We start from the raw sequence: 20089 nt of genomic DNA, 5'->3' as shown, positions 1-20089 counted from the left end.
CGTGAATAAGGTACAGAAAACTCCAGCTGCGAAAGGATAGTTATAGCCTCGTCATCCGCATTTACAATATTGTGGGAATGAAAAAGAGATGTGTTGTGATGCGGTAGAATATTCACGGATTTAAGTGACACAACCCCAAACAGTAAATGATAATAAGTGGCATTACCTTAGAATCTGTCTGTGTGGCGACACAGTGCAGATGTACCGCCTTGGAGTTGAACCACTCGGTGGGCGGGAACTGTGCCGAGAACGTGCTAGTCGCGCGCGTTTGCTTGCTGCGGCCGCTTCGTCTGAATAAGCGGGAGAGCAACGACACTTTTTCTGAAATTAAAAAGAGGATATGATTAAGAAATACATGCGTTAATTGCCGGCTGCTGCATTACCGAATAATTATACGAGATAGGGACCTTCAGAGAGGCCCGTCAGCTTAGAGGTTGGCTACACAACACTTGTTTTCTGGTATGGCGGATGTCCTCGGGGCACCTTTTTCACATTACATCTGAGCCTCTTGTCGATATCCCTTCTAACATTATAAATGGCTATTTAATTTTACTATATGGCCCTTCTTTTTTCTGACTAGTAGGTAAGACTAGTAATTTTAAGTATGTAGATATAAACTCACTTCTAGGATTAATACACAAATAAAATTTTATGAAGGATGCGGGACTCGAACGTTTGGCTCAGTTGGTTAGAGCACCGGCACGGAACGCCGGAGGTTTTGGGTTTGAGTCCCGCATGGTTCATAAAATTTTGTTTTTCAAATTTTATTTGTGTAGTAGATTTATTAAGTAGGTAAAATTTTAAATATCTAAGTTCATTTTTTAGACGTTTTGTATAAACAAACGTGAAGGTTCTATTAAAAAGGCTTCGCTGCAAATCTTAATATTCAATCGCAGATTATTAAAACTATCGGGCATCCTGAGACTGATTTATGATTATTTTACAGCAATGAAATGTACGTTGATACAATATATTGTATTTAAAAAAAAGCGAAAATAGGAGAGCTAGAGTATATTTTTTTCGCTGTTTCTTCCAGAAAAAGATCGTAGCGTCTTAGATAAGTACATGTACGTTATGCATTTAAAACAAGTATGTTTCCCGATTTTATTGTTAAATGTCAACTTACTGGGCGAGGCAGATTCAACGCTCGGCGGATAGTCTGTAGACGAGGAGCTGTCAGTTGTGTTTGCGTGTTTGTGGTGCAGGCTGCGAGTGGACGCGCACCGCTGGAGATACTTGCTGGAGGAGCCGAAGATACGCAGCGAGTGGCGCCGGTCCAGCGAGCGGGGCGCGGGGAATGACGCACTGCGCCGCTTGTTGGGGCGCCCGTACAGGACTTTGTCGTTTGGGTTGCCTGGAATAACCGTTACTTAATTAAGACGAGTGAAGATAAGCTTATTTTATGACAGTAAGGGACGAGACGAGCAGGACGTTCAGCTCGGCATTCTTGAAAATTCCAATAATTCTGACCGGCACTACAATTGTTCTCGTCACCTTGAGACATAAAATGTTAAGTCTCATTTTCCCAGTAATTTCGCTAGCTACGGCGCCCTTCAGACCGAAACACATTAATGCTTACACATTACTGCTTCACGGCAGAAATAGGCGCAGTTGTGGTACCTATAATCTATCCGGCACCCTGTAGCGCTGCTAAAGGAGCCTCCCACTGGAAAAGTCTCAAGACAAGGCGGTGCTGCATCTGAGGTTATACACATCTATTCAAAGATAACATGATCTTTTTTTTTAAATGATAATGAGGGACGAGACGTGCAGGACGTTCAGCTGATGGTAATTGATACGCCATGCCCATTACAATGTCGCTCAGGATTCTAAAAAAACCCAAAAATTCAGAGCGGCACTACAATTGCGCTCGTCACCTTGAGACATAAGATGTTAAGCCTCATTTGCCCAGTAATTTCACTAGCTACGGCGCCCTTCAGACCGAAATACAGTAATGCTTACATATTACTACTTCACGGCAGAAATAGGCGCCGTTGTGGTACCCATAATCTAGCTGGCATCCTGTGCAAAGGAGTCTCCCACTGGTAATTTCAATATTGAAATAGAGGTCCCTCTAGATGGCACATACCCTCATAAGTCATGAGACATTCTCAAAGTGATGAGATTTCAGCACAACGATTCAGTTGAGATCTTATCCCGGCACCGTACGGTCGTATAGTGATGTGTCACTGTTTATACTCAAATTTTCCAGTGTATCGGTATACATTACCGTCTGTTACTTCCCATTATAAATCCTTGGGCATAAATTTGTGTACTCACAGACGCATAATAGCAAACAGGATTAAATATTATAACAAAAAAATTGAGACCATCTAAAAATATACAGCAACTCAAAACGAAGGTTGCACCAAAACTAGGATGGTTATTTAAGTCATAACTACACTATAATTATATTCACAGACCAAGTGCAGTAAAACAAAACCTTACATACAGAGAACAGCTTAGAAATATTTATTTACTAAAACAAAGATGACAGACAAGCTGTAATATTTTGTTATAATATCATACTAGACTATAATAAGTAGGTAATTAATACTTTTGGCAGTAACTTACAATATAGTAACTTCATTGTTTAACGCGAGTGTTACACATTTCAATAAAATACTTTTTAAAGGATTAAAACGCGTCTTATTGTTACCGTATTTTTACATTAGGTTTTATGTGTAAAGTACAGGGTCCTCCTGATAACGTGCTCTGCAAAGATCACGAAACGTCGGGTTAAATAAAATAATGATAAAAATTTAAATTTAACGCAAACACTTAATTGTAAAAATACAGTTTAATTACGCGTTTTAATCGTTTAAAAGGTATTTTATATAAACAAGTTTTAATATCTTTTGATTAATGAAACATAAGCTATAGAAAATAATACATTTTTTGCCCTAAACTGAATGTTCAACCTCAAATTATTTGAAATACTTTCGTCCTTACGCTATCCTTGTTACAAATGATTCATGCTTTCTTAAACAAACATTCACGTATTAGTAAACTACATTTACCAATGACGCACAAAGAGATGGCGTGTGCAGATGCTCTCATAAATCTGCTGTGAACTTGAGAGCCGATCCGATTTACTCCAGCACCTTGTTCGTTTTGTTTTGTAACTCGGCTGTGTAAATGCGTAATTAACTAAAAGTTTAATGGGTAACATTTTTGGCGTAAACCTAACAGGAATACTACAGTTGGATAAACTTTTTTCAAATTTTTGTCGTATTGATTGTAATCAGTGATTGGAAATGTATATTTTCTCCAAGTTTCGCGAAATCACATACCTACCAATAATAACTGGTATATTTCTACTCTATCATTAAGAACAGATACAATGTGAGTCAAAAAAACATACCAACTCTACGACCATAAGTCATAAAATTCATATTCAAAGTCCGGGGAATGAACGTTAGGCGAAATATGTACATAAATTTTCAAAAAAACAAATAACTCAATTCTATAATATGCATAGTTTGTTAATAATAATAATTTGATAAGAAATCTTGTTATGTAAGTATGTACCCATATATTTTTTGTAATCATTCTTACAGTTAGGCGTTTTCTATTTAATTAATTATAATATAAGGCACTTTATATTTTTTACTACAATATTGTATCATCAATATAAAGTTAAGTTTCTGAAATGGTAATAATCACACAATAAAGACGCAGTCGCCTAGATTGCGATTACAAAAAAAAAAAAAATCGCACCTTGCGATTCATACAATATAAAAGCCTAAACACATACTCGGATTTGGTAAGCCCCCCACGCCCCCCGCCAATGAGACCATGGTTTTGACTTCTACGCATTAAAACTGCGTACGCGTTCTACAGTTACAATAGGTAGGTAAGGAACTAACTACTCTGATATCAAACTTCACATCGTAAGTTTCGCAAGTTGTTTTCCGGTGAACACGTAAATATTGTCAACAAGTTTATCACAGCTATTCATCGCGATTTAGACCATTCGTGTCCTGCGCTGTTACTCTACATAACAGAAATAAACGGAATGTGACGACGGGTATTTTTGTCACTTCTACGGGCATTATTCATGCGAGTCGATGCCTCAACGAATTCTTTTTAGAGCGCAGGTGTAAATAAGTGATCTATTACTTTTAATACCAATACACATATTATAACAATTTACTATTTATTTTCCACAGTATCTACTTGAAATTAAATCTATTTAACTTCATACTTATTTAAACATACTTTTTTAATTTGTTTTCGTGTTATTTCAAAAACGAGTTAATTAATCACGATTAGTAGAGGAGCATAATAACAATATAGACTAATTTATTTCAATAAGTAAATATACATTCCTCTTCTAAAAATGGCATAAATGAAAAAGAAATATTAAATTAAAATAAGAGTCCTTCTATGAGGTATAGTATAATTCAATTCAAAATATCAAATCTGAGTAGATATCTTGTACTGAAGCTAAATTTAGCTTGTAAATTATGTAAACTAATATATATAAGACAAACCAAGTCTGTTTGTCAAGTTTCCTTGGAAGCTACGAAGTGTTCTCGACGTGTTGAAGTGTCACAACTAATGCACAACTACGAGCATACGTGTTTTTGCTTTGTCTCCTAACAAACAATTCACTGCATTGAAAGTTTTTCCGCATCTGTTTTATTTATTTAATCAAATTCGATTTCTTTTACTCTGTTTGTCAAAGGAGTCCAGATATCCAGTTTTTACCAGTGGGAGGCTCCCTTGCACAGGAAGAACAAGACAGTGTAAACATTACTGTGTTTCGGTCTGAATGGCGCCGTAGCTCGTGAAATTACCGGGCAAATAAGACTTAACATCTTATGCCTCATGGTGACGAGCGCAATTGTAGTGCCGCTCAGAATTTTTGGGTTTTTCAACAATCCTGAGCGGCACTGCATTGTAATGGGTAGCGCGTATCAATTACCATTAACGTGTCGTCCCTTATTTTCATTAAAAAAAATCCAGTTACAATAAGCTGAAAGAAAGCCTACATCAGCGAGGGTAGGTATCCCATAAGTAACCTATTGATTTCCATACACCTTCCTTTTCCTTCTACTTTAGGTAGAACTCCAGATTATTCTTGTTGTGTTGGTCGGGCGTCTAAGGAACATTATTTTTACTGAATGAAAGGTTATTTTGGCCTTTTCTGTATACAGTGAACGTGAACTTACCACTATAAATGACCTGATGAATAGTTACGATTTACAAGCATAACAAGCAAAAAAAAATTTTGCATATATGTGTAAAGCTGTGTTTTAGACAATGGTCTCTGGATTAAATTATAATAAAATACTAGCTGACCCAGCAAACGTTGTATTGCCGATATTAAAAGCGCGATACAAAACTAACTGTTGATCGTAGATGGGTGAAAATTTGAAGTTGTATGTATTTTTTAATGCTGACTCATAATTAAACAAAGTTAAAAAAAAAGGCGTGGACCACCCTTAACATTTAGGGAGATGGAAAATAGATGTTGTCCGATTCTCAGACCTACCCAATATGCACTCAAAATTTCATGAGAATCGGTCAAGCCGTTTCGGAGGAGTTTAACTACAAACACCGCGACATGAGAATTTTATATATTAGATAATTTGCTTCTACTATGCTATGTACAATCGAACTATCTGAGTATAAATATTAGCATTCCGTCCATTTATAGCAAGCGCTCTATAAGCTATCTCCTAAGCGCGATATTATCTCGATTAGAATTAAATCAGAAGTCTTCTGGTCGAAAGTTAGTCACGATTATACTTAGGAAATACACATTTAATTTTGTGTTTAAAGCATTCATAATAATTATTATTAACTGGGCAATTTTATGACGAATACCGGCTGCAGAAGGTTGAAATTTGATTATGCTCAAGAAAGCTCTTGAATTCTTGATTAAAAGATTTATAACAGTGATAAGGTCATCTGAAAGGATTCTTCGTTTGTTATAATTGGATTGAGGATATGTTTTGTTTAAAAAAAATAAGCATATACAAGATATCTTTGGAATTTTGTTTGTAGATTAAAAAAATAATTAAGTTGTACTGGTTTAAATGATTTGAGATATTAATTAGGAAAATACGGATAGCCCCGCCTGAATTCACTCTTGTTCGAGTGTTTCGATTATACTTTATATCTTTACTTACGTTAATGCAAAATATATGTATATATAAAGATCTCTTATGTTTCCAAAAGAAAACAAGCCCATGCTAGCTTTTTATTGATGTTACACTTTTTAAGTAACAATTGTAATTGGTAAATCGTAACTAATTTTAAGGATTTTGTATATATATCGTGTAACTGAAATAAATTATATATTCCACACAATCCTCGTACAACTCAAGCAGTTGTTTTATTTAATCTCAAATCGCTCTGTCTCTAAAATTAAAAAAAGGTTGAATGCCCCTAATCTCTAGTGCTTTTAAAAAATACCGAATCCTTTTTCTTTATATGAGCAGAAGAAAGGGCTTGCTTTTAACGCATTAAATCTATTGATTTCCATAAAATTATAGTATAAGTCGTATAATTATGAAGCCTGTACAAAGTTCAATAATATGTATGATATTTTATTTATGAATTTAAAGTGTCCAGGAAGGAAATTAAATAGAAAGAAGTAGAGAAAAACGTGTTCTATGTTAAATTAAATCTTTGATGACAGCTACATTGTAATAATTGCACTAAACATTGCTCAGACAAAGAAGGACACACCTTTCGAGGAATCGGAAATGATCATTTAGAACTAATTAAAAATATACTTAAATGGAAGTTGGAAGTGTACAATTATCAGGCCTTCGGGCGTACTCGAACTATGAGGAAGTACAGAAAGGTGAACAACCCACAAATATATGTGTTATATGTACATATAGTATATGTACCTATTACGATGCACTTGGCTTGAGTAACTGAGACCAAAGTGGTCATAACACAGGCGCCCGTTGCAGCTGATTGAGAACTAAAATAAACACTCGCATAAGCCATTATGGAATGCTTACCATAGTTTATTTATAGCACAAACGATTTGTTTTACTGTTGCATATATAAGAAGTAACCAAGACTATATAATGGGGTCTAAGAAGTGTGTTTATAGGTCGCAGTGCTATATTTTACGGAACAGGAGGATTACTGGAGTTCATTTTCAATTCTAAGCGATTATATATAAAAGTGATGCCAGAACAGTAAACATAAATTTGGAAAATAAAATATAAACAAAAATTTCTAATATTCGATATATTATACTTTCCATACATAAATTCGGGACTTCGTTCTGATAATTTAACGCAACAGCACAGTAGGATGGTGTAGATGGCAGTGGGTTCGATGTTAGCTGAGGATTAAGAATCAGGCTACTTTTAAACCAATATGTAGTATATATATTATAAAACCGTAAACTTGTAGTAGAATCTCTCATGTGTGTCACACTGCAAGAAGGAGAATAAAAGATAGATAATGACTCAATTGTTGTCTATGTCGCGTACGTTATATATCTTAATCGTAATAATATTATATACTTCCTTCACAAATCTCTACATTTTGTAGGCATTTGAAGTAAATAAATGTAAGCAATGGTTCCAAACACTTTGTTTGTTTTAAGTGATCTCACTCACTTTTGGTTTAAATGTAAAAATTTAATAAGTATCAAAAGGTATGGACGATGCAGGTTTAGAACCGGCAAACTAATTGGGGTTAAGCAGTTTATCGTTGAAAAAGTGAAACAGAGTTGAACAAACATACCAAGATTTACAGATTATGCGTCATTCGGACAGTTGGCTTACTTCGTAGGAGCGCTGGTTTTTTCAATTACAAATTAAAAAATAATCAATATGTGAATGTCTGAAACGTATGATCGACACGATTGCTGTTTAATAACTTGACACACTATCAAGTGGGCCCAGTTATGCCAAAACATACCAACTGCATTGATATTGATTTTGAGATAACGTCGCTTAAAGTATGTTAAAATTGCTTACATGATTTATCATGCAAAATTTTAATTAATTCGAGGAACGAAAATCATCTCAAATGTAAATGCAATATTGTCTTTGCGTTGCTCACTTTATGCAAACCTATTAGTTTGACACAATTAGCGAACATATCGAATAAGCCCACAAATGCATTAAGCATAGTTTGTCCAAATAAAACGCATACGCATTCCATACTTTGACCTACATCTCAACGAGTTCGCATCCGCCGTTAAAATAACTTATAACATTTAAGAGATATGTATTCGCGTTGATAAATGGCTCCGGTGTCTAAATGATGTCGGCATGTTACGGCATTTATTTGACTAATAGAATGTTAGAGTTGAGACCGAAAGATGAATGAGATATTACACATTAATTTCTGCAACGAATTTCGGTGGCAAATAGTTTACTTGCATGAATTTATTTTTATCCAAAAGAGGCATGTCTGGCCTTAGGACCTTTTTTCAATACTGATATTATGCTTCCAGGATTGAAATTGTAACATTTAAGACTAAATTATTAAGTTCTGTTACGTTTATTATATGATTCGAAATGTGCTTAATTAAGTTATTGATGATGAACAGATTAATTGAAAACATTCAGTTTCTAATTAGATTTAATATTCCAATGTATATTTTAGGCTTGGGCTTATAATCTTGTCATTGACAAATACATATAAAATATAAATCTCAGAAACAGCAACAATATTGGGGATGGAACTTACTATAGGGGGTTTTGGGGGCGAACTTGATCTTATCAATGGGGAAACGCGTTTTTCCGAGTTTTGATATCGAGTATAGATCCCTCACCCGGGTCCTCATAATAAAGTGGGACTAAGAATTCACGCATTCATTCAGATATCATTGATTTTGTTGTACACTTGTTGTGCTAATCAGACCTGAATGGATCATCGATCTGCGTAATGCAAACGTTACAAATGTTTACTTATAGCTTGTATATATATTTGAGATGAGTCATCGTCCAACAGAGAGCGCTGCGATCAACAAATCATAAAAAGCTCAAGTTATCGATGCGAGTGATCCATAAATATATCGCTAACACGAGAAGCCAATTAATATTGTTCGTTCATTAACATTTGGAAAGTATTTTTAACCGACTTAGGTACCATTCATTTATCCAAATATGATTCAATAAATGTTTGCAAAGATCGAATTGTTAAGCAGAGATAATAGAGTTCAGTTAATATTGCAGAGAGCTTGACCTCATAATATACCATAAATACGGTGATTCAGACCATTTACATTTCTAATTCGGGCATCGGAAATGAACTAATTAAAATTCTAAAATGCAGCATATCTAACAGACAAAAGCATCAACAATAAATCTCAATTACATAACAGTCTGTTTATGTCTCTATTTGGAAGACAAAGTATTTCTTTCCAATTAGCTCAGTCAAGCGTTGGTCCCAAAATCAGGACGGAAATCGAACACCCTTCCTGTACTTTGATCTGTCATATCAATCTTATGCCTACCATCCATAAAACGGTTGTTGTAAATTCAGAAATAGATGTACATGACCAAAACTAATAAAGAATCAACGATATTTCCTTTGGAGATTTTTACAAGAGCTTACTCTAATAAAACAGGTTTACGATTTGTTTTAACAAGATCCTAGAGTTATGAGTCGATTTATTAATACATCGAAGTTATGCACATCTTGCCTATTTTTGATTACCATGCACTTTCGGTAGTGTCCTGTGTCTAAAAAGATTTTCTTTAGTCTTTATTTACTCTATGTCACGTGACGTCATTTTCTCTTACAATACAAAACGATAGGTGTTGGATTCCGAGCTCGGATATTGGTTTGATAAAAATTAGTGATAAACATAGCGGTGATTTCATTTTAATTTAGGTAAAACATTTATTTTCCTTGTGAGGATATTTTTTTTAATACCTACTTCATAATTTAGTATGAAAGAAGATATATAGTATTTTGCTATCATGCTGTCTGTCTATAATAATCTATGTTCTTTTACAGCTCCAAAAGAATGAATAAGAGACATACGTATATACAATATATCAGATTATTTGAATGTTAAACAACCTTGGGTTCAATGATGCTCAACTTCAGTTAGGTTAAAATAAGTTGGTTACTTAAATAACTTTTACGCCTAGATAGAGTCTCTTGCCTTAGACAACCGATGAAAACAGGCCAGTAATTTTAGTTAACACGTGTGCGATAAGCTACGTCTTACATTCGCAATTTGTATGATACTTTGTGTTAGTGAGCGTGAAGTACTTAAAATACAGGTTAGTTCTTAATTCAATTTTTTTCGACGTTTTCACAGCTGTCATTATAGTCTAACTAGGGATATAAATGATCTAAGATTACCTTAATTTAAGACACCTAAAAGCGCTATTTTTGCGGCCTACAACCAGAACAAACATTTGAATATATTTTTTTAATATTTAATGTACCTTTATATACCTGTATAACTTTATTTTAAGTATAGATAAGTAGATATACTACTGAGGTGGGTGACGTCGAGAGACATAAAAAATAAATTAGCCATAACTAAACATCTCTGATTGCCAAGGTTGTCACTGTCGAAGCAAAAACTAGTATTTCTTATAATTACGGAAGCAATGACTCGTTTTGTTTCTAAACAGATTGTCATTGAAGTAAATTATGTACTTACAACGCTTGGCAAATAACATCCATTAAAATACCAGGTTTTGTGTCGTAATTACATTTTGCTTTTGCTAAAGTAAAATATTGTTTTACTTTTTTTTTGATGACCAGCTTGTGGTTTACTTGACGTCATCAATGAGACAGGCCGGTAGTCACTATAGATAGTTTTTTCAAATTTTTTAATTACGTAATTTTGTATTTGAAATTCGAATTCTGGTGTGTTGGTAAAGCGGCTTTAGTATAGTTCAAGGCTGCCCTGTTTCACTGCGACCAATATTAAGATTGATTCTTTTCATGTATCTCTTATATCTTTTGCGGTGACGTATCTCAAGTGGTTGAAGGATTAGTCTTCATAAAAGGCATTTATTTTCTCAAAATTGATTCATTTAGAATTCTTTTTGATGTCATTTCTAACATACCATATACTACTACCGCTTCGGAAACAAATAGGGCTCTGAGAGAGAAGAAGCGGCGCAAGAAACTCCCCCAGCATTATTTTTCTGCGCTCTTTTCAATAAAAATATACAATATGGTACAGTCATTTCTATCGCTATAAAATAATCATAATCTAGTCCCAGGATGTACGATCACTTAGATATTCAGCTGTGGAGTAATAGAATATTCGACAGAGACATTTTAATATAAAACATTTAAATTTATTTATAAATAATGCCTGAACAGTGGCTGAGACTTTATTATAAAAGTGTATACATTTACCCTTAAAGCTATTATGTATCTTTCGAAGCCTACTAGAATTAGTTACAAGCAATCCCTTATTTCGAGTGTTATAATAATGAAAATCACTTTTAAGAGCAAAAAGGTGACGATATAATATAGATATGCTACGTTAACAGCACCACATTTAGACTTCAGAGAGGATGTTTAACACGGTTTCATATGCACTATTACAGAATCTACACGCTCTGCAATCTCTGAAGCCTAAGATAGAGATTTGTTTGTTTAGACTGCAGTGCCCCGTTAGGGTTAGAATACGTATGTTATCCTACCGCCTATCCTATCTAACCCTACTGCCTCATGCGCAGTCTTTTTGTTGAAGGTTTGGATTGAGATTATCGAATGGGACGGAGTAATTGATTCATAGTACATATACACATATACACGCCTGTCACATCCTTGCTTGGATTCTTCCTGTAGAAACTACTTTGATTCAAAGATTTTTGCTTGCAAAGATGCTTTGATGCAAAGCACTAAAAGTATTATAATATAGGACATATAGAAATCATAAATATATAAAATTTAAAAAATAGCCATAAGACTTGCTGTGTGTTATATATTCTTAAAAAGAAATACTGAAGCCATGAGAGTAGTTTATAGATTTATTGTCTGTTTATCTGTAAGATTAAATTCAAATTTTGCCTGAATATTAATAAATGTCGGGACAACGTAATATAGGCTACAACCTAATAATATTACGCTAGATTTTAGCTATGAGTGACGTCATAGGCAGCAGCTAGTGAAACATAACAATAATATAGGACATAACTTCAGCTTAGAGTACGGCTTAGTGCTTTCTGTGGCAGGCTCCTGAAGTTGCCAGCAAAATGATTCCCAGTACAGAGCGGCTTCTGTGACTGCCGCCAAGCAGTAATGTGCTGCAAACACATTTTTTTTTCTGTATTCTGCGACTTGGCAATGCGTCTTTTTAAGATGATCGAATGTGCTTAATATGACTGTATTTTGGTATTGTGGTGTTAAGGAGAGGCTTTTCCATTGAGAAGTCTCTCACTTCTTGTCCAAGAATCTTGTGCTAGTCTCTGAATACTGTTTCGCTTCAACCTCAGGCTTAAGGATTTTTAAGGCTTGAGGAATTTAAGGCTCCCAGGACCCAGAAGTTGAGTAGCAAGTTCGTTTCTGTGACTGTTATGTCTACTCTGTTAGCTTCTACTGAATTGTTCTATTTCTTGCTTAATAATTTCCAATTTAATATCTGCGTACATCAGTTTGTTGCTAACATGCTAAGGAATATTAGGCATGTTTCTAATGGTTTTGCTTTGGAACCTCTCCAGTGTTTCTATGTGCAAACAATATTCGTATTTCGGTTAGAAGAATGCCGTAGCTAATGAAACTACTGGGCTTGCGAGACGCAATATTTTATGTCTCAAGGCTACGATAGCAATCGCAGTGCCGCTCAGAATTATATGGGCCCTTGTAGTGCGAATAACAAACTCTCCACGACAAATTGTGAACGACTTGATCGTCTTCTCACTTCTTATCCATCCATAACCAGCAAAAATATAATGCTTGAGGGATAGTCGTAGTAAAACGTTAAAAGATAGAAAGTCTTCGAAATATACCAGCACAGTTTTATCGTATTTTATGCTAAAATTTCCATATAAAAATATTAGCTAGAGATTCTAGTCTTAGAGGATCCTCAAGATTCCTTACACTTGTCAAGTTTTTATATATCACATGTGTAATTATAGTCTCCACGGCATTGCCTCCCAGATGAGTGCTGGCATATAAGAAAAGAAATTGAAGGCCGCGTGATCGACTCTTACTTGCGACATTATTTCGTCTTGTTTTGTCGCATCAAGTACGAGAGTTACAAAATTTTAGATATTCTTGTCACTTTCTATATTACAGCGAAGGCGTGAAATTCATGCAATCTTTATACAAATTGTTTTTTAAACAATAACTTGCAATGATTAGTTTAAGAAGACTGTGTTTTTGTGGGTTCTGCATTGTTAGTTTTGCTCAATGGTTTTTGTACTTGCCCCCCACGTTGCATCTCAAATATTTTGTAGATTGTTGAGTAAGTTTTTGTTTCGCTCTGTTTTTCAGTGTTATTATTATATTTCCTTTTGTTCTATTCTTGCAGATAGCCGTGAAGGTTATATCTATATAACATTTTGAGCATAAGCCAGTGATTTCTGCCATATGAATTAGGTAAATAAAGTATTAAATAGTAAATGACTTTTTATTACTATATAAATATACTATTTATAGATAATATTGGCATATATTGTTATTTACATTCCAATGCTATTTATTTAGTATTGTGCATAGCTTTATGTAACTGTTATAATTGTCATCGCATTTCTATAAGTCTTAATTTTTTTTTTAATTTTTCTAAAGTAACTACTACCTACGTTAAGTGATCACCACCACTCAACACCAGAAAGCACAAGAACATTGCCGACCATTGAGAATATTATATTATGGTAAAAAGGAAAATAAATTAACTTTGTTGTAACGAAAACTTTAATGATGACGTTAAATTACTACTTGATCGATATACATATTTACGAGTTAATGCACGTTTGTTTTTGGTTAATGGCGTTTGAATAGCAACAGCTTGCATACAAACATGACTCCAGATAGTCGAATTCTTCTTTAATCCTTCAAGTTTCAAAGTTTACCCTCTATTGTAGTAACTGCGAGATTTAAAAAAGACCCAAAGAAAAAAGCACTGTGACATCTAGGGATCTAGCCAGCCACTTCATATCTCCAAGAGGCATTCCATCTTCAAATGTTAGCCAGTTCACATTATGACTTTAGTTCTAGGTGCCACACTATATAATTTAAAAATAAACTAAATAACTAAGTATCCTCCGCACGTTGAAACAGGTACGGTTCCGTCACATAGGATGCGTTACGTTAATAAAAAGGCATAAAAAGCATTTGTTTTCTCAAAATTAATTCCTTTAGAATACTTTTTGATGTCATTTCTAATATAGTAGATAGTAGATACTAATACTGCTTCGGAAATAAATGGCGCTCTTTTAATCAAATATACAATATTGTATTGTCATTGCTATTGCTATTGCTACAACATAATCATAATCTAGACCCAGGCTGTTAGTTTCAGCTTTGGAGTAGTAGGATTTATTAAACATTTAAATTTTTTATAAAAATTTAAATTTATTTATAGATAATGCCTGAACGGTGGCTGGGACTTTATTATAATAGTGTACACATTTAGTTCCAGGAAATCCTGAATATGCAAACGGCACGTTAGATTATTAACGTGTGTATTTGTGTATATGAACATTACGTAGCTATGACGTCACAAAGATGGCGGCTTGTCCCATTCATAACGCGCGGGGATATATACAAATAATTTTAAAGGTACCTGTGACTGGAAAACTTTGCGTGAGGTTTTTAGATTAAATAAACTTGCTCATTCAATATTATATATAAACAATTTTTGACCGAAGTACATTTTTATCCCACTTACATTTAGCTTGAAACCTACAGACTAAAAAGTGCATGCGGTAGACTGAATAAATTTACGTTAAGTTTCCGTTTGGAGAGTATCAATATCAGTGTCATTGGTGCACAAGAGGTCCACAGCAAATTCTAGGACAGAAGACCTTACTAAATACGGCACATGGCGCTAGGCTTGCCTTACGCGAAACCTGAATATGTGTTGTTGATTAAGGAGTATGCAAATATACTGGTATATTCCTAAGAATACTTAGTTAAGATAAATTATTTACGGGGACAAATGTTATACAAGTTCTTTGAAATTTGACTAATGAGTATAGTTGTAGTATAAACTAACTCTATTATTTTTATAATTAGCATTGTTGAGAACATTATAAGCCTTTAAAGGGATATTAATCATGATTGGATTATTTTGTAGTTTAACGATGTTTCCACTTTGTTTCAAACTTCACGTACACAGAATGACTGAAGATAGTAGTTGATGTTATAATGTTTGATTTCAGCCTTTAAAATGTTTTATTTCCACACAGTTAGATTACATAGGTATTTATAAGCTTTTCAGCAGGAGATCAATTCAGTTAAGCTGGTGGTGATAAGTGGTCATTGCTACCTGGTGGTGATAAGACCAATGTTATCATATAAGTGATGCAGGCCTATAGTGCATACGCTTCTTTTGAAGGTGATGTAACAACGAGATGTTCGTGTATAAGATATCTTTGTTGGCTCTAAAGCTTAAATAGTTTACCAATGGGAGACTCCTTTGCATAGGCTGCCAGCTAGATTATGGGTACCACAACAGTTCTTATTACGGCGGTGAACTAGTAATGTGTAAACATTACTGTGTTATGGTCTGAAGGGCGTTGTAACTAGTGAAATTACTGGTGTCTCAAGACTTGTGTCTCAAGGTGACGAGCGCAATTATAGTGCTGCTCAAAAATTTTGGGTTTTTCAAGAATCCTAAGCGGTACTGTATTGTAATGTACAAGGCAATTACCAGCTGAACGCCTTACTCGTCTTGTCCCTTATTTTCATTAAAAAAATATATGACATTTGTGCCGTAAGTGGGTACACGTAGTACGAATGTAAGTGTTAAAGGCATAAAAGGCAAGGCAAAAAAAATCTTGCATTTTTTTTGAACAACAAGAAAGCTACAAGGCGATTGAACATATTATATGAAAATATAATAAACACAGCAAGTCTGAAGGAATTCTCGGTACGTAACATTCTAATTAAACTATCCTCAGTCAGATTAAGTGAACATTGCCTTAAATGTCAAAATGTTAGCGAAGGAATTAATTAACTATTACAGTTCTCTCTTGAATTATCTCTTGATATACCAACCGATTGCCTGGTTGCAGTATTCATGCTCCACGTATATATCTTTATATGTATCTTAATAAAACCAAAAATGTGACAAAGGTCTTCCTTCCTGTCTGTTACCTTCTACCTTACCCTGGACATAATATGTCATTATCATCATCATCAACCGGAAGACGTCCACTGCTGGACAAAGGCATCCCTCAAAGATTTCCACGACTATCCTGCGCTGCCCTCATCCAACGTATTGCGGCGATCTTGACCAGATCGTCTGTCCTTCTTGTGGGTGGCCTACAAAAACTGCGTATTCCGGTACGTAGTACAGCCATTCGAGCACTTTACTACCCTAATGGCCATGTGTCCGTCGAACTATGTGCCATGCCCACTGCCACTTTAATTTCGCAATCACTTGGGCTATGTCGGTGACTTTGTATCTCCTTCGAATCTCCTCATTTCTGATTCGATCTTCTAGGGAAACTCCGAGCATAGCCCTCTCCATTGTCCTCTGAGCGACCATGAGCTTTCTCATCAGGCCCATAGTTCGCGACATCGTCTGCGTACCGTAAGTCATCACTCGCAACAAACAATGGTTGAAAACCTTCGTCTTCCAACACTGTGGTAAAAAGTCATAGTAGGTATCTGTGGTGTGGTATGGTACATAATAGGAATTAAAATTTAATCCAAAAGTTTGTCTTTCCATCCTGCCTCAAAAAGAAAAGATTATATAGAACAACAGCAATATTTGAGCATATTCAAGTTCAAATTCAAATAGTTTTATTCAAAATAGGATGTGACATCACTTATTGAAAGTCAAAAAACTACGACCCATTCCAAAATGAATGCCTCAAGACCTGAGAAGAATGGGCGCAACAAACTCAGCGGGCTTTTTTTTTTCATCGAATAAATATGTTTACAAAGTAATATTGTACAATTAACTTAGTATTTAATAGCCCAAGGGCGGTCACTCCATTCCCAATCTGTGGTATCATTAAGAAAGTCATTTATGTTATAGTAACCTCTACCACACAAACGCTTTTTAACAATTCTTTAGAATAACGTAATACTTTTGTTTTGAACATTTTCTGGGATCTTGTTGTAAAAGCATATACATCATAAATTATCTCACTCACCATAGATATCCTTAGATAATTCACTCATGGAAAATAGAACTAAGCACGTTCTTAGACAGAATTTCGCACTGAGTCCCACTTCTATGTGTGACAATATAGCGGCCAATTTTTCAATCTTTGTCACGAGAGACTAGTCCACTACACTCCTCAAGAAGGGCTCTAGTCGTCACCTTGTTATCTGTTTCTTTGAAGCTATTGACTGAATTAGTTCACGATATTTCAACAACTTAACTGCCTTTTGGATTTTATCTTAAAGAAGTTCGTATTTTCTTCTAATAATTGAGTCATTTTTAACTGACTTTAGACTTTTCTTCACGATGCCTGCGTGGGATTCTTTTTGACATGAATATTGTATCCAACTTAACCTTAAAATATTAATAAAGAACAAGATGGAAATTAGTCGCATTTATTTATTTAAATGAAAATATGGGACGAGACGAGCAGGACGTTCAGCTGATGGTAATTGATACGCCCTACCCATTACAATGCAGTGCCGCTCAGGATTCTTGAAACAACCCAAAAATTCTGAGCGGCACAACAGTTGCGGTTGAGCTTGAGACATAAGGTGTTAAGCCTCATCTGTGCAGTAATTTCACTAGCTACGGCGCCCTTCAGACCGAAACACAGTAATGTTAACAGCTTACTGCTTCACGGCAGAAATAGGCGCTGTTGTGGTATCCATAATCTAACCGGCTTCCTGTGCAAAGGAGCCTTCCACTGATAAATTTTTGCACTACAATTGCGCTCGTCACCTTGAGACATAATTAAGATGTTAAGTCTAATTTGCACGGTTATTTCACTAGCTACGGTGCCCTTCAGACGGAAACACAGTAATGTTATTTTATATTTATTTATTTATTAGAACGATCTTATGCTTATAAAACCATTTTCAAATTTTCATTCGAGCTGTTAATTTATCTTAAAATATTATACAACGGTCCACTATTTTCACGTTCCGTAATTTATAACTTTTTTCAGTTTTATAGTCTAGGCGTAGTCTATAGGCACCAGTGGGAGGCTCCTTTGCACCGGATGCCGACTAGATTAAGGGTACCACAACGGTGCATATTTCTGCCGTGAAGCAGTAATGTGCAAGCAGTACTTTGTTTCAGTCTGAGGGGCGCCGTAGCTAGTGAAATTACTGGGCAAATGAGACTTGGTAACTTATGTGTCAAGGTGACGAGCGCAGTTGTAGTGCCGTTCAGAATTTTTGGGTTTTTCAATAATCCTGAGCGGCACTGCATTGTAATGGGTAGGGCGTATCAATTACCTGAACGTCCTGCTCGTCTCGTCCCTTATTTTCATAGAAAGTCTATCCCTCCATCTTAGAATCGTAGCAAGTTAAGTTTCTATTGTGACTTCCGTTACTAGACTCCGATTAAAGCCTTACAAAGTCTTACTTATCTTAGTTGATAAGACGATGTTAAGCATTTGTGTCGACAAAAATGGTTAACTCTGTAGATGCGTTAGGAAATACACCATGCTCATATGCGATGTCCAAACTCAGCGGTAATATAATAACAACTATTGTTTAGTTCTTAAATCCGTGTGTATGGATCACCTGTTATCCACCACACCACCACAGATATCCAGATACCAAAACAACGGATGTGAGCACGAGTCTGATATTCTAGGAGAAATATTTGCATGTGTCGAGTTCTCACCGCGACAAATCACTTGTTTTCGATACATTCAGCGCTAACCAACGTTCCATTTTATTATACCTCGTCATTCTATCTAATCATTTCACACCCATACCTAACAGCTTTCATACAATCATTCTAAACGTATTTTCATGTTCTCAACTGTCGTCTTAATTTTAGTTTTTGTTATATGCTTAATGATCTCGAGAATTACTGACTCAACTTATTTGGTTACTAGGTACTAAATAATAGTAATGCAGTAACTAATTTTTAGTTCCAACCTAATTTTGTCAGCCATTTTGATTAACCTTATGTTACAGAACGCAAAATGACAATTATTAATATTTTGCGACAAAAACACATATTAATATGGGGGCTGAACCAGCCTTGCCTTTTTCAGACGAAAGGAAATATCGTGTGAAAGCGACATGTCTTATTCTATAAAAATTAACAGTATTAAACTTCTCTTTTTGTATGGAAAAATAAGGCTATTGTAATTCTGCTCTTTTTAATCATCACAACAATTCCAAGAATATACGCGTGTCAAACCACATCTTAGCTTAAATCCACTGTAAATCGACAAGTTTGTTTAAACAAGACAAGTAATAATAGCTAATATACAGTCAACATAGCACATCAAAGCTTGACACGGGTCAAGATTTCGAAGCAACGTAAATATCAAAGCACCTTTGCACCCTACGTTAAGACAATGTATCTAAATGGCTGCAGCACGCGACATTATGTAAGGCTGTGGTAACTTATGTAGCTCCGAGCCAATGTGTCGACGAGCTCGGCATGACCCGCGGTTATATGACTTGTGAACTGCTAACGACTGCGGCGTGACAGACGTTTGATCTAAGTAATGGTCGGTTATCGGATTAGGTGAATAGTCGAAGCATCACCATAAAGCCTGATTTAAATATTGAATTGTTTAATTTGTAACATTGCCGTTCATATAATCAAAGATAATTCTTTGGGGAAAAGTCATCTGTATTAGTTGAAAGTTCACTATTTAACGAAGGCATCTCCTAAGAACTATTACGCACTGTCGCATCGGTAACTGTAACTTTCCATAATAAAATAGGTTTTAACGAACTTCATCCCTGGTCGTCGGGGCGACTGGGCGATTCACGACTTATAGGTGCTTGGGATCATTTGGAAGCCTTCACACTGTCAAAACGATCGGACATGGCGTACAAAATT

General features: G+C 35.2%; 1 protein-coding gene across 1 annotated transcript in view; it reads right to left on the bottom strand.

Moving 5' to 3' along the window:
• Positions 1-20089, bottom strand: part of LOC126973097 (probable cyclin-dependent serine/threonine-protein kinase DDB_G0292550) — a 225627-nt gene that overhangs the window by 3401 nt on the left and 202137 nt on the right. The window contains exons 7-8 of the mRNA XM_050820239.1: positions 1127-1354; positions 167-321 (exon numbers count right to left, since the gene is read on the bottom strand). Of these exons, the coding sequence (XP_050676196.1) occupies positions 167-321; positions 1127-1354 (383 nt within the window). The remainder of the gene's footprint in view (positions 1-166; positions 322-1126; positions 1355-20089) is intronic.

This window comes from Leptidea sinapis, chromosome 28 (assembly GCF_905404315.1).
Source record: "Leptidea sinapis chromosome 28, ilLepSina1.1, whole genome shotgun sequence".
NCBI classification, from domain to species: Eukaryota; Metazoa; Arthropoda; class Insecta; order Lepidoptera; family Pieridae; genus Leptidea; species Leptidea sinapis.
Note: the sequence above shows the minus strand (reverse complement) of the source record. Positions and strands in the feature narration are given on the sequence as shown.